We start from the raw sequence: 12,535 nt of genomic DNA on the forward strand, positions 1-12,535 counted from the left end.
GACTGTGGAACATTAATAGGCTGAGTATCGTGGTTTAGTAGTAAAAGTAGGTAGGTACCTGTACAATACATGCAGGTTTGATTAGGGCACTTGAGTCTGCCTGCATAATCCTGACTCGCCAAAAATCTAAATATCCGAAATTGCAAACCCAATGGGTCGGTTCATACAAATTTGAGAGCATGATAATGATACTAGAGTTTGAGAGCTATTAAGAACTTTTAGAATATTAACGATGACGACGATGATGTCAAAAGCCACTGGAATGCTAATTAATTGTACATTTCCACACACCGAAGACAAGACCTATCTCGGGACCAAAAGTCTGTAATCATACTATTAACGATGATGACGATGTTGATAGGTGCACAAGTCATCGGAATACTAAACGGAAGAGCACGGGTATAGTACAAAGAGTCTACAAATGGGCTGAAGATGTTCTATCTTAAATGGCTTTTACCTCACAAGGCAAGTTGCACAACTGAGAATGTATAATATCGAAATAAACTAAAGATTCTAAAACCAATTTGGAGCAGATACAGCGAAGGATTTCTAAACTTATCTCATACGATTTTACATTTTACAATAATGTAGGTCTCTCACGTACAAACATCCCACACAGTAGGGCAGTCATCCCGGAATCTTATAAATTTACAATTTGTTACGTGACTCGAATCATAACCGTTGCGGAGCACGGCGTGATATTTAAACTTTAAGCGGCGACATTATTGCTTTCGCGTTTTTTGGATGTAACCTAGTAGCGGAAATAATAATTTACTTGAATATTAATTTATTTAATTTATTAAACAATCAGTTTATTTAGCGTGTTAGATATCCACTATACAGTTAAAAGTTGCCGCAACTTTAGGTCGCAACAAATTCAAGTGTTTTACAATATGATATTGTCTGTGTAAAATTGTTTTGTTTCGTCAGTGGTTTAAAAGTATCTACGCAAATTCATTCAAAACATGAGTGGCTTGGATTAATGAAGTTGGTCTCTGCAGGTAAGAGTACGCTCCCAACTGGAGACTAACAAACAGACCTCAGAGGAGAACAATGATTAATAATTTCTGTTGATCTGTTTTGACGTATCCACTTCGCTAATTCAATGCGGGTTGATGAGCTTTAACGATTATTATCACACAGTTGTTGTAATAACCGGGATCGGTTTAACATGCTCTCTGAGGCACGGACGTAGACGCCATTTTCTTATCTCTGCTACTGAGATTTATGTATTAACAAACTCAATTCTTGGCGCTTTTCTTGGCCTGGGTGATCCGTTGTTGATTATGATAACTAGACCAACTAGACAGTCGAGGCTATTGAGACGGTACTCAGGAATGGAATTGTAACGAGATCTCAACGGCAGGTAAAATGGTAACGAAGAAGTTGTAAAGACCTAATTCCAGCATGCAAAGTCGTAAAACCATCCATTTAGGTTTGTTCAATCCAAAGTATACAAGTTGATTGGACAGTGTTATCTACGGCTTGTCGCAACTCATGTTATGCCATAAAACGCAGAAGATTTCGAAACGGCTGGCACTAGTAAACTTATTTTACGATTGATTATAATATATATTATAGGCTTTAAGATTGATTATTGTGTTTTTGACGCCCGATTGGCGCAGTGGGCAGCGACCCTGCTTTCGGACTCTAAGGCCGTGGATTCGACTCCCACAACTGGAAAATTTTTGTGTGATGAATATGACTGTTTTTCAGTGCTGTGTGTTTATCTGTATACTATAAGTATTTATGTATATTGTTAAATGAAATATTTATCAGTCATCATAGTACCCATAACACACGCTACGCTTACTTTGAGGCTAGATGGCGATGTGTGTATTGTCGTAGTATATTTATTTATTGATATTATATTTGACCGTTGTTAAGATATTCGTTGGCTTTTAAACAAGAACTTTGTTGCAGTGTTCGTCCTATGCTGGTCACCCTACATGATTTTCGACTTACTGCAAGTGTACGGCTACGTGCCCAACACCCAAGTCAACATAGCCATCGCCTCGCTCATACAGAGCCTAGCGCCTTTAAACTCTGCTGCAAACCCGGTCATATACTTCATCTTCTCCAACAGGATATTTCTCAGTCTGCGGTAAGTAATAAGTAATAATAAAAGAAATGAAGAACTTAATGAATAAAAGATATAACGAATTAATTAATGAAGACAATTTTATAATACACCACACAAAAATCTTACAGGTTATATAAAGACAAGCTCAATACAAGGCGACCTTATCGCTAAATACTCGTAGCTTTAAAATATCTGTGGTGAATTAAGAGAGCGTGTGACTTTTTTTTTATGCTACAACTAAGTTAATAGACCCCTATTGTTGAGCGCTACATTAAAAGAACAGTATAAAGAAAAGACCGTGTCGTGTGGGATTGGATAATATTTTGTATTTTTATATATATTCATATTTTTATTAGAGAAATACTCTACAAGTAATTTTGGTCAAACCTGTTAGGATATGACCGTTAAATTTTACCCATACATACCCCTAATCTGTCGACAAATACATAGATTTCTATATTGCTGAAGAATATGATGACAATGATGTTGCAGTGACTCTAAAATAGCTGATAGACGGAAGTTTTTTATCGCCTTCCATCGGCAGCCCCCTTAATCTATCAATCAACAGTATCTGTATTGAAATCATAATATCCTGGTTTCAATTCCCAGATGAATCTCAGCAACCGAAATTGGTGTTGCTTCTAGAAGAAAGAGATAGACTAAAATATTTCAGACATCCCCAAAACCTCACACTCATAATCCGCAGCCTATTTGGTCCCACTGCTGGGCATAGGCCTCTTCACATTCAGAAAAGGAGGTTTTAGAGCATATACCCACCAGGCTGCGCCATTGCGGATTGATGGGCTATTGGCCCAAGGTAGTGATTATAACCGGGATCGACGGCAAGGCACGGGGGATTTCACCGCCAATTTCCTAACTACAAGCAGATACTGAAAATTCTTAAATAGCGGAAACTAGTTACCAAAAAAATTTTTTGTGAGAAACTGGGATTCGACTCTCTCGCGATTTCGGAGTTAAACACGCCAACCACTAATAACAATGAGGCAGTTCGCACAATATCTCATCGTAAACTATACAGGCTGCATCAACGATGATTTAGTATTTCGCCCATTAGTAACTAAACCAATTACATGTCAAGGAAGGACAGCCGTATATCTTCTTAGATGCCCCTTAATTACAATATTTCCCCGTTTCCCTCTGGGTAAACTTTCAGTTTGTACACTGTGAATGATTTACGATTAACTGTTAACTTGTGAAGAATTAACGAGTTATTCCTTGAATTATGGCCCTTCATCTTCCTAATTAAGTAGTATTTTCGGTTAATTAAATCGTAAAGCTGGGCCCCGTAATAATTAAATTCACAGTTCTATAGTCCTAGCAGAGTCCAGCAATTTCTTTCTAACTTCTCTTCCATATATGAGTATATATGTGAGAGAAGTATATATACTACTCGTATTTCCGTTGCATCGCTTGCCTGTCACCTGACTCCTAACGGATTGAGCCCTTCTCAAAAAATAGGCTATCAATTTTTTTTTTTTTAATCAAACTGTTAATTCCATAGATTAGCGTGTTTAAACAAACAAACATTAGCGTGTTTAAACAAAAAAGCAAACCTTCATTGGGTTTTGAGTAGAAAGTGGTATGGAGTTGAGCTCATTGAGCTGATCAAAATATAAATACGTACCTCTACTTATTGCAAATCTTGCTACGTGGAGAACTCGCCAGAGACTTATTCTTTGGACAATTTTAAGATTTCAATTACTATATTATTAGGGGTATGACAACCATACTCCCTAACTGGTTATCCCGCTAACATCATAGCGAATGAAAATTATATATATATTATTCCGACGGGCTTTTTTATTGAACTTTAAAGCTAAGTGCATAAATTCCATTTAACCCGTTTCTACAGAGATAGTCAAAGGAACAGGGGGGAACATTAGGGTTTTGGCTTAAATCGGGTTTTACAAGCTCCATTGAAACTCATGAAATAATGACATTTGAATCTCCAATTTGTGCATCCATTAGGAACATTCCACCATACAAATGGCTGTGGTGTATCAAGGCAGAAGACAGCGCAGCAGCAAACGAGTCCCGGGCACACACGGAAATGCTGACGTCATCACACCGCCGTACTCGACACGAGCTCACTATAAGGGTAAAGTATCTTTTGATATTTTCGACTAACTCAATATAAAGCTTAAATATTGCATTCATTATTATAAAATTATTTTAAAAATTTATATTAAAAATCCTAATATAATCACTATTGAAACATAAAGTCTGTGTTGTTGTATTACCAAAGTGTTTACAACTCGGCAGTTGCTCTTTTTCAATGTGGTTTTACAATTTCAAAATCATTTTTCAAAGTGGAGCAGCCTCCCGCCAAGCAATCTTGTCATAAAAATACATTATTTGTTGTGTAACCTCTATGTATTTAAAGTATTTTAATACATTGATTAAAGTTTTGCAAATCTATTATCATGTTATAAAAGCATGTACCTATCTACAAAGCTGGGAAACTGGTAGATACTTTTCTCAGGTGATATTCCAAAATGTCCGATTCTAGTCGATTTGGTATAAAGACTATTGCTTTCAGCTTGTAAATGCAAGGAGTAATGTTGATTTTTTACCACTTGAATGTCTTCAATAAATTCGGTAGATATAAAGAAGAAGAAGAGAAGATACATAGAAGTTTCTAGATAAATGTTTTTATTATAATTTATTTCAGGCTGTGCCAATAAACATTAAACATTGTTATTATATCAATGAAACAATTAACAAATTAAATGAAATTAAATGAAAATAAATTTAGAAAGATATATCAATAAATAAATTTATTTAAAACTAAATTAAATTAACTCAAATCAAGTAAATGAAAATGAAAATGAAATAATAAAACTAAATAAAATATTATAAAAAAATAAAATTCCTGTCAGTCATTAATGTACTGTGGTGTAATGACAGACCAGCTCCCTTATGACCATCTCTTAAACCAGTGTTATTTCAATACTATTGGTGTTTTGTTTGAGAAACATAATCCTTTTAGGCTCTTAGGCTTTAGGCCTGCCAATATACTAACGTTTTGAAATTATACTTGAGTCTGAAACAAAAATACTTTGAATTCAGAAGGAACTCGTTTTGTTTAAGTCAGCATCAAATACCTCATAATAAACACGCCTATGGTCTGTAATGAGCCCTAAAATCTGATTTACTGTCACATAAGTCAGTTTAATAAAACGTTGTGAATTATAACTAAATTATTGTCATTTCCCAGTGTGACCTTTTCGAAACTTTCCGAACCGAATTCTCGACAAAAGTTTTTCCAGCAAGTGGGTTGATAAAATTATATTCTCTCGCAGTATTATTATTCCATTCAACCTTCTTTCATTTCATCAGCGTATTATACCTACAAGCATATCTAGCAACATATAAATCACTAGAACAAAAATAATAAAAAGTTTTCCTAAAAATATGTTTTATTAAAAAGAATAATAAAGAATTAGAAGTATTTTTAATATTATTCTATTAAAATTAACAAAATTACGTTCAGTGACTGTTTTTTCCATAAAATTTGCTTTGTCATGCATGATGTATCTATTATCTATCTATCTATCTAGAGAAAGTGTGTGGGTATGTTCCGTATAGACTCCTAAACGGCTGGACCGATTTCAATGAAAATTTCAGTAAATCTCCGGATTAACCTGGCGAGTAATCCTGTAAAGTTTGGTGACGATCGGAGCACTCTTATTTTTGAACTGTCAAACTGTCAAATACAGCTTTTATTTACTATGATGATATTCTATTGTTGGGTGTACTGGGTGTAGATAATGATCTTCACTCGCTCGAGAAGAGAATGAATACGGAGAGAAATAAATGATTTAATATATTATGAGATTTAAATTAAAAATTTAATGATGTAAGTTTATTGTTTAAATAAAATAAAGCAAAATCTAGCCCGGCGAAGCGGGCTCGGTACGCTAGTATTATATATCTAGAGATCTACCTTCATCGGTTTGTCGGTTGACTACTGTTGCAGTAAATTTATAAAGTGGGTAAATAATTAAACTTACGATGACTATAAATTCATATTGTATTAAATTGATTAAGATTTTTACAAATACGGTAATAATTATTATTTATTTAATAACATTTTTATTATATATTTGATTATCAACCAGTTTTCATGACGTTGAGTTTGCCCTAGATAAACTCGAACGATGCAAAGATACCTCCCGGTGTCTTAGTCGTTATCACTACCTTATCGTTTTCTATTTTCCGTTGTGAATGTAAGAAAATCCCGTGGTAGCGATTTTCTTTTCCTTTTAATGCTAGCTCTTGTTATACTCTGATCAACATCTTACAAACAACTACGCATCGCTACCAATCTAACCAAACTACAACATCAGATAAGCCTAATTGAACTAATACTTAACTGAATTGTCACAAAAGTATCCATACCTATTCTGTAATTTTTTTTTCCACTACTAGTTAGCCCCTGAGTGCAATATCACAGTAATTGATGATCATCGTAGCGTTCCGGTACGATGTGACGTAGCAACCGATTAGAGGTATGGGCTTAAAATAAATGACATAATTTGTCGATAGGGTGGTAAGTAGTCCTGGTCAAAACCTCCAGCCAGACCAGGCCAGAGAAAATACAGAAATTGCTGCTGCCAGGGTTCGAACAAGGGACCTTCCAGTTAAAACCACAGCGCACACCGCTGTGCCAGAGGGGTAATCAAAAATTACCTCAATCGAGGGTTATAAAGTACTTGCAATGTAGATTACAAATTTTGAACATGAGAGACAGATGCAATGCTAGTTACATAAAAGGTTTCAATAAAAAAAAAAGCTTCGACAAAGTTTTTCAAAGAAATGCTAACTTCATTATCATTATTTCTAAGGCAAAACTTAATAAAGACAAAATCTTTTTTCTTTATTACGATCATTAACGGCGGTCGACAAATAAATTTCTTATTCAAAATTTTTCTTCCCGCTCATAATACTCTTTCCCGAGAGGCCATAAAATCTTTGGTAGAATGCCAGGATAAGGCCCAAAATTACAAAGCGTAATGAATATTTACTACGGACCTATTTTTATATTCATGGTCGTTTTCGTTTCATTATATCGAGATTACTAAGTATTACTAGCACTAGACCTCCTTAAGTGCCTAAATCACTTCCTTAAGTACAATTTTATTCATATAAGGAGCTGTTAAGAAAGAAGGTAGTATATTGATTTTAGAACCTTACCATTAGAGAATGGCATACCTACATGCTTACCGTTTTTAAATTATCTCGAACACATACGAATGACTGGAAGATTCTTGAACCATATACTTATGGAACCACCTTTCTGTTGTAAACAAGAGCAAAACTGGCACTAGATAAAAACAACTTCTCTACAAACCAGAGTGCAATTCAAACGTCGTTAGCTTTTTTCATTACCCATTTAAATGCTGTCGAATCTCCGAGCATTATACTTTGCCATTTTTATCTCAACCAATAGATGTTGACTGCTGGATTTCATATTTTGAGGTTATATGCAACAGGAGCGTCTTGATTTTGCTCATATAACTCAGCTTTTTACGATTTAGGGTCACAGTTTCACCGCCTTGAGTTAGGACCTACATCTAGTCTCTCCGAGCTAATATCCAGCCCATTGGCACTACAATTTGGCAACTTCTTGAGCTATGTCGCTTACTCAGGTTCTGCTATAGATCTTCTTATTTTGGACTGAATCATCTACATGTAAACAGAACGTAGACTAATTTTAAACTTAATTATTAAAAAGATTACCATTCATTTTTAACATGGTTAAATTATCAACAAACTAACTATGTATACTATTAATAATGCAAAAGTTTGGATGGGTCTTTGTTACTTAATCATGGACCTATATGAAATTTTGCATGGAAATAGACTTTAGTCAGCACCTTCAGAGGCTACCTTTGTCCTACTTCAGACTTTTTATCCTGAACAAATTTACGGTCCGTGGGATAGTTTTTTTGTTTTCGTATAGACAATGTTAACGTATTTTGCATGGTGGCAGTTCGTAGTCAGAAAGTAGCGTAGGCACATCAAATTTCCCAAGCCAACGAAGTCACCATCAAATACTGGTTTATCCATAAATTTCAAGATCGTCGAGGTAGGTACTTCCATGACAATAGACGTCCCTAAACGTCAAGCCAGATGTACTTGAACCGACAAAGCTTCATGTATATTATCCGGACGTTAATTTTGTGCACAATACCTCTAAGGTTGAGGGCAAGGAACTTCAGAAAACAATAGAATGGACTGGAAATAGGCTAGAAAGATCGCTTTAGTAAACATCTTAACCATTATTAACCTGTACAATAAAGATCCAATTGTATTTATTTTAGGATCATTTTAATTCGATGCCTTCCGCTAGATAAAGCTGCTTCGTTGGTCTAGTGATTAGCATTTTTATCTCGGGATGATGATGAATAGATGAACATATGAACATGATGTTCTGGGTTCGAATCCTGGGTGTGGCCAAAACTTAGGTGGGTACCTATTGGGTTTTTCTCTCATCTCAGTTTCCTGTCATCAAAAAAATCTCAGTTACAACCTGGAGTAAGAAAATTGGTGGTATCAAAGAGAGCAGTTAAAGCCGACGGTTCCGTTTGTTATCACAAAGTAGTAATAGTCGTTAAAACCCACCAAACTACATTAAACAGCGCGGTATGTCTATGCTCTAAAACTCTCTCACTTATGAAAGATGGTTTGAGAGCATAGACCTTTTATAATAAAAGTAGTTAAAAAAATATCAGCTAAGTGGGACTTCAATAGCATTGATCTTTTATAATTTAATTATTTAAAAAAATAATTATTTATATTAAATTAATTTATGTATATTTCTAAGTATATTATAACCTCACCATTTCGGCACACACAGTTTCCGTAACACTGCGCCAGTAAAAATTTGCCGGAGTTTGTTTATTGACTACAGCTATGAATAGACATACTTATACTTACACAACACATAATAATATTTATACGTACATAATATAATATCTATTTTTGTTTTGAGCAGATCAAAGACAACAGTATGAAGAATCAAAGGCAACGTTTGCACCAGTTGAACGGAAGTTCTCGTAAGGTTCGTCTAAACCTGCCCAAGAATCAACTGCAAACAAATAACAACTGCCACCACGAGACTCAAAGACGACCTGCTGATACGTTTTTGTAAATTGGTATCAAAATCAAGTAAGGTTTCTTTCAGGACACCCAAAAAGTTATAACTTTAGTGATAATGTCAAGGTTGCGTTTTTCGATCAGAGTTTTCAAGGTTGATCCTTGAAGGCAAAATTACGGGGAAAAGAGCACCTGAGAGACAGAGGAAGGAAGTTGTGCAACGATATAACAGAGTGGATCGGACACGTATTCGGAACTTAAGAAGATGGTACATCGTCCTACAATTTTCCACCGGCTGACCTCCAAACATCAGTTTGAAGATTTCACTTAATGATGTAGTAGCCACAATGGAGCAGGGGAAGAGATTTCTTATCCTACTACTTATTCACAATGCCCCTTTGTTTCTGCACGAACCACCTTACTAAACTACTAAACACAAAATAGCTCTAGTTTAATGTCGTGATGTAATTATCATCTGGAAAAATGCGCAAGTGTATTTGTCCTTTGTGTTATGTTTGTCCTTCTTTCACAGCTTAACTAAACAACTTGACATAGAGTTAGTTGAAAAGACGGAAAGTAATATAGGCTTTTTACCCCAGGAAAACAGACAGTTCCTGTGGAATTTGTAAAAAGAAATGTTTTCCAAGCATCGCCTCTACCCTTACATCTTGATAAAAATTTGGTTAGATACAGCCACCATACATGATATTTCATCCTTTCTATTCCTAGCTGTAAAGTTGTGTAAAAATTAAGAGTTTAAATAAAATATTTCGGTTAAAACAAATTATATGTCACTGAATATCGCAATATCCGCAAGGCTTGCAAAAATAACAATACACGTTTAAAATTGAGCTTCTAGGCACTACGCAGCTCTGAAATAAATGGATAATATATCCGGGCAGTTTCAAACCGTGTTGTAGGAAAACAAAGGAGCTGGTCATTAATTAAAATAAAAGCACGTCTAGGTAAGCTTATGTGTACTTTTACCTATACACAGTGTCTATGATATCACACCGCCTCCGACGATATACCGCAAGGCAGGCGTTAATTTGTATGACCGTAACGCACTACCGACACCCCACGCGAAGTGGTCGCTAGTTTCTTGTTTTGTTACTAGCCTTAATTAACTTGCAGAATAATGAACTTCCCTTTGAATTGTAAGTCAACGGCTTCGAGATAAATAAAAACTGCCTGAAAAAATCAAATCAAATCAAATCCTTTTATTTGCATAAAACATTGTAGGTATACATGTTTAGTCATAATATATGACATGCAAATCTTAATTTAAACAAATTCATTTATGTAATAATTAATAAAACATCAAAATAAATAAAATCAAAATAATCGGCTGAATATAATAAAATTTCATTAATTTTACTGTATGGAACAATAAACATGGAATGTCAAGTAAAAAATAACTAAACTAATAATTATATTTTATTATCCAAGAACTCTTTCACCGAGTAATAGCATTTATCAACCAACCAGTCACGTAATTTTGCCTTGAATTTCAAAAATGGCAAATCTTTAATAGCTTTAGGCAATTTGTTGTAAATCAAAATCATATTATGATAACAACATTTAGAACCGAGTGCTGTGTTACATCGCGGGTAGAATATTTTATTTCGGTAACGGGTATTGAAAGGTACAATATTTCCGCATATTTCAAAAAAATCACTTCTGTACCTTTTTACGAAGCATGCTGATTCTAAAATGTAGATACCTGGCAGCGTTAGTAATTTGAGAGATTTAAAGAGCGGCTTGCATGATTGCATAGGACCTTTGTTGCATATGGCCCGAATACACTTCTTCTTCTTGAATGGGTTTAATAGCGTCGTTAACTGTTGCGACTTGACTCTAGAATAACTACAGTCGACATTATTTCAAGTAGAAATATTTCCACTTTATCATCTTAACCAGAGGCTCTTGCTGTAGAATCACATTTTATTTTATTTATCATCTGGATGAGGGTTAAATAAAAAAATATTTATTTAATAAAAAAATGTTTCTTAAAACGGTGTAAGAGCGATTGCAGTAAGCCCTAGAGATCAAAATCATATCCATATATTATGCTCTACGACAATATTTTCTTAATCAGTACGCACAAAAGAGCCCGGTTACCAAGTTATGTAGATGCGGACCCAGCTAGTATGTTAAACCTTCAGCGGCGCCCTTTAATTTATGTATCCAATAGCATAGTTGCCTCATTGCCTATACATAAACACAAAAATATATAGTTAAAATGAATCAAACAAACGATACATTACATTATATCTTTGGATTGAAACTCTCGCCCCAAGAATTTGACGACCTCCCTGGCGCAACAGTGAGCGCTGTGAATTTAAGTAGGAGGATTCCCAGGAATCGAACCTCCCAGGGGCAATTTGGGAATTTATAATCTCTGATTTTTTTCTGATCCAGTCTGGTGGGAGGCTTTTGCCGTGGCTAGTTACCACCCTACTGACAAAGACGTATCGCTAAGCAATCGCTTAGCGATACTCAATCGAGTGTTCCGGTGCGATGTCGCTTAGAAACCCATTATAGATATAACTACCATACTTCTTAAAAGGGTTAGCCCGCTACCATCTTAGACTGCATCATCACTTACCACCAGGTGAGATTGCAGTCAAGGACAAAAATAAATTTAAAAAAAGACCACGAACGCAATACTCGCCAATGTAGAAAATTATACTTTTTTAAATAACTTAGATGATACGCAATTTTGATGCGAGAATGAAGTGCGAGATTAAGCACAAGCGGTCATTGCACCAAGTCAACGTTCGCATGACGAATCCGGATCCGGTTCGGATGGAATTCACAAATTGTAATTCATTGTTTCTCAACACCTCACTTTTACTAAGAATTAAATGATTATTAGAAGTAAGCAACACCGATATTGCGACTGGGACTGGTAGAAGCACTAGCGTTAATTATTATTATTGTACATAATTAATGTAGACCCTACCCAGTTCTCTATAACTATTGTATTATAAATAAATTGTTATCGATGTATGTGTTCATATTCGTAGTTAGAAACTTTACAACCAATTTGTTACTCTAAAAAAGATTGTTATACTTAAAACGGTCTGTAATTCTTTGTAACTGACGATTTTTGACTGGGAATGTTTCTATAATAAAAAAGCATGCTCAAAAGATACGTACCGGTAAAAAAAATATTAGCTTCAAAACTTGTAATAGTACCTATTATTAATTCTTGAAAACAAAAGACGTTTTTTTTTTCAATAATTTAAATGATTGTTATTACTAAGTCATGTTAGATTAAAATATTTATTTTTTGACGTTTATATAATCAATTACTGTTTAAATGTA

At 34.8% G+C, this 12,535-nt stretch overlaps 1 protein-coding gene across 1 annotated transcript in view; it reads left to right on the top strand.

The window, feature by feature from the left end:
* Nucleotides 1–9,260, top strand: part of LOC120625841 (cardioacceleratory peptide receptor-like) — a 37,018-nt gene extending 27,758 nt beyond the window's left edge. The window contains exons 8-10 of the mRNA XM_039893079.1: nt 1,924–2,104; nt 4,073–4,202; nt 9,105–9,260. Coding sequence (XP_039749013.1) covers nt 1,924–2,104; nt 4,073–4,202; nt 9,105–9,260 — 467 coding nt within the window. The remainder of the gene's footprint in view (nt 1–1,923; nt 2,105–4,072; nt 4,203–9,104) is intronic.
* The last annotated feature ends 3,275 nt before the right edge of the window (nt 9,261–12,535 follow it).

Source organism: Pararge aegeria, chromosome 8 (assembly GCF_905163445.1).
Source record: "Pararge aegeria chromosome 8, ilParAegt1.1, whole genome shotgun sequence".
NCBI lineage: Eukaryota > Metazoa > Arthropoda > Insecta > Lepidoptera > Nymphalidae > Pararge > Pararge aegeria.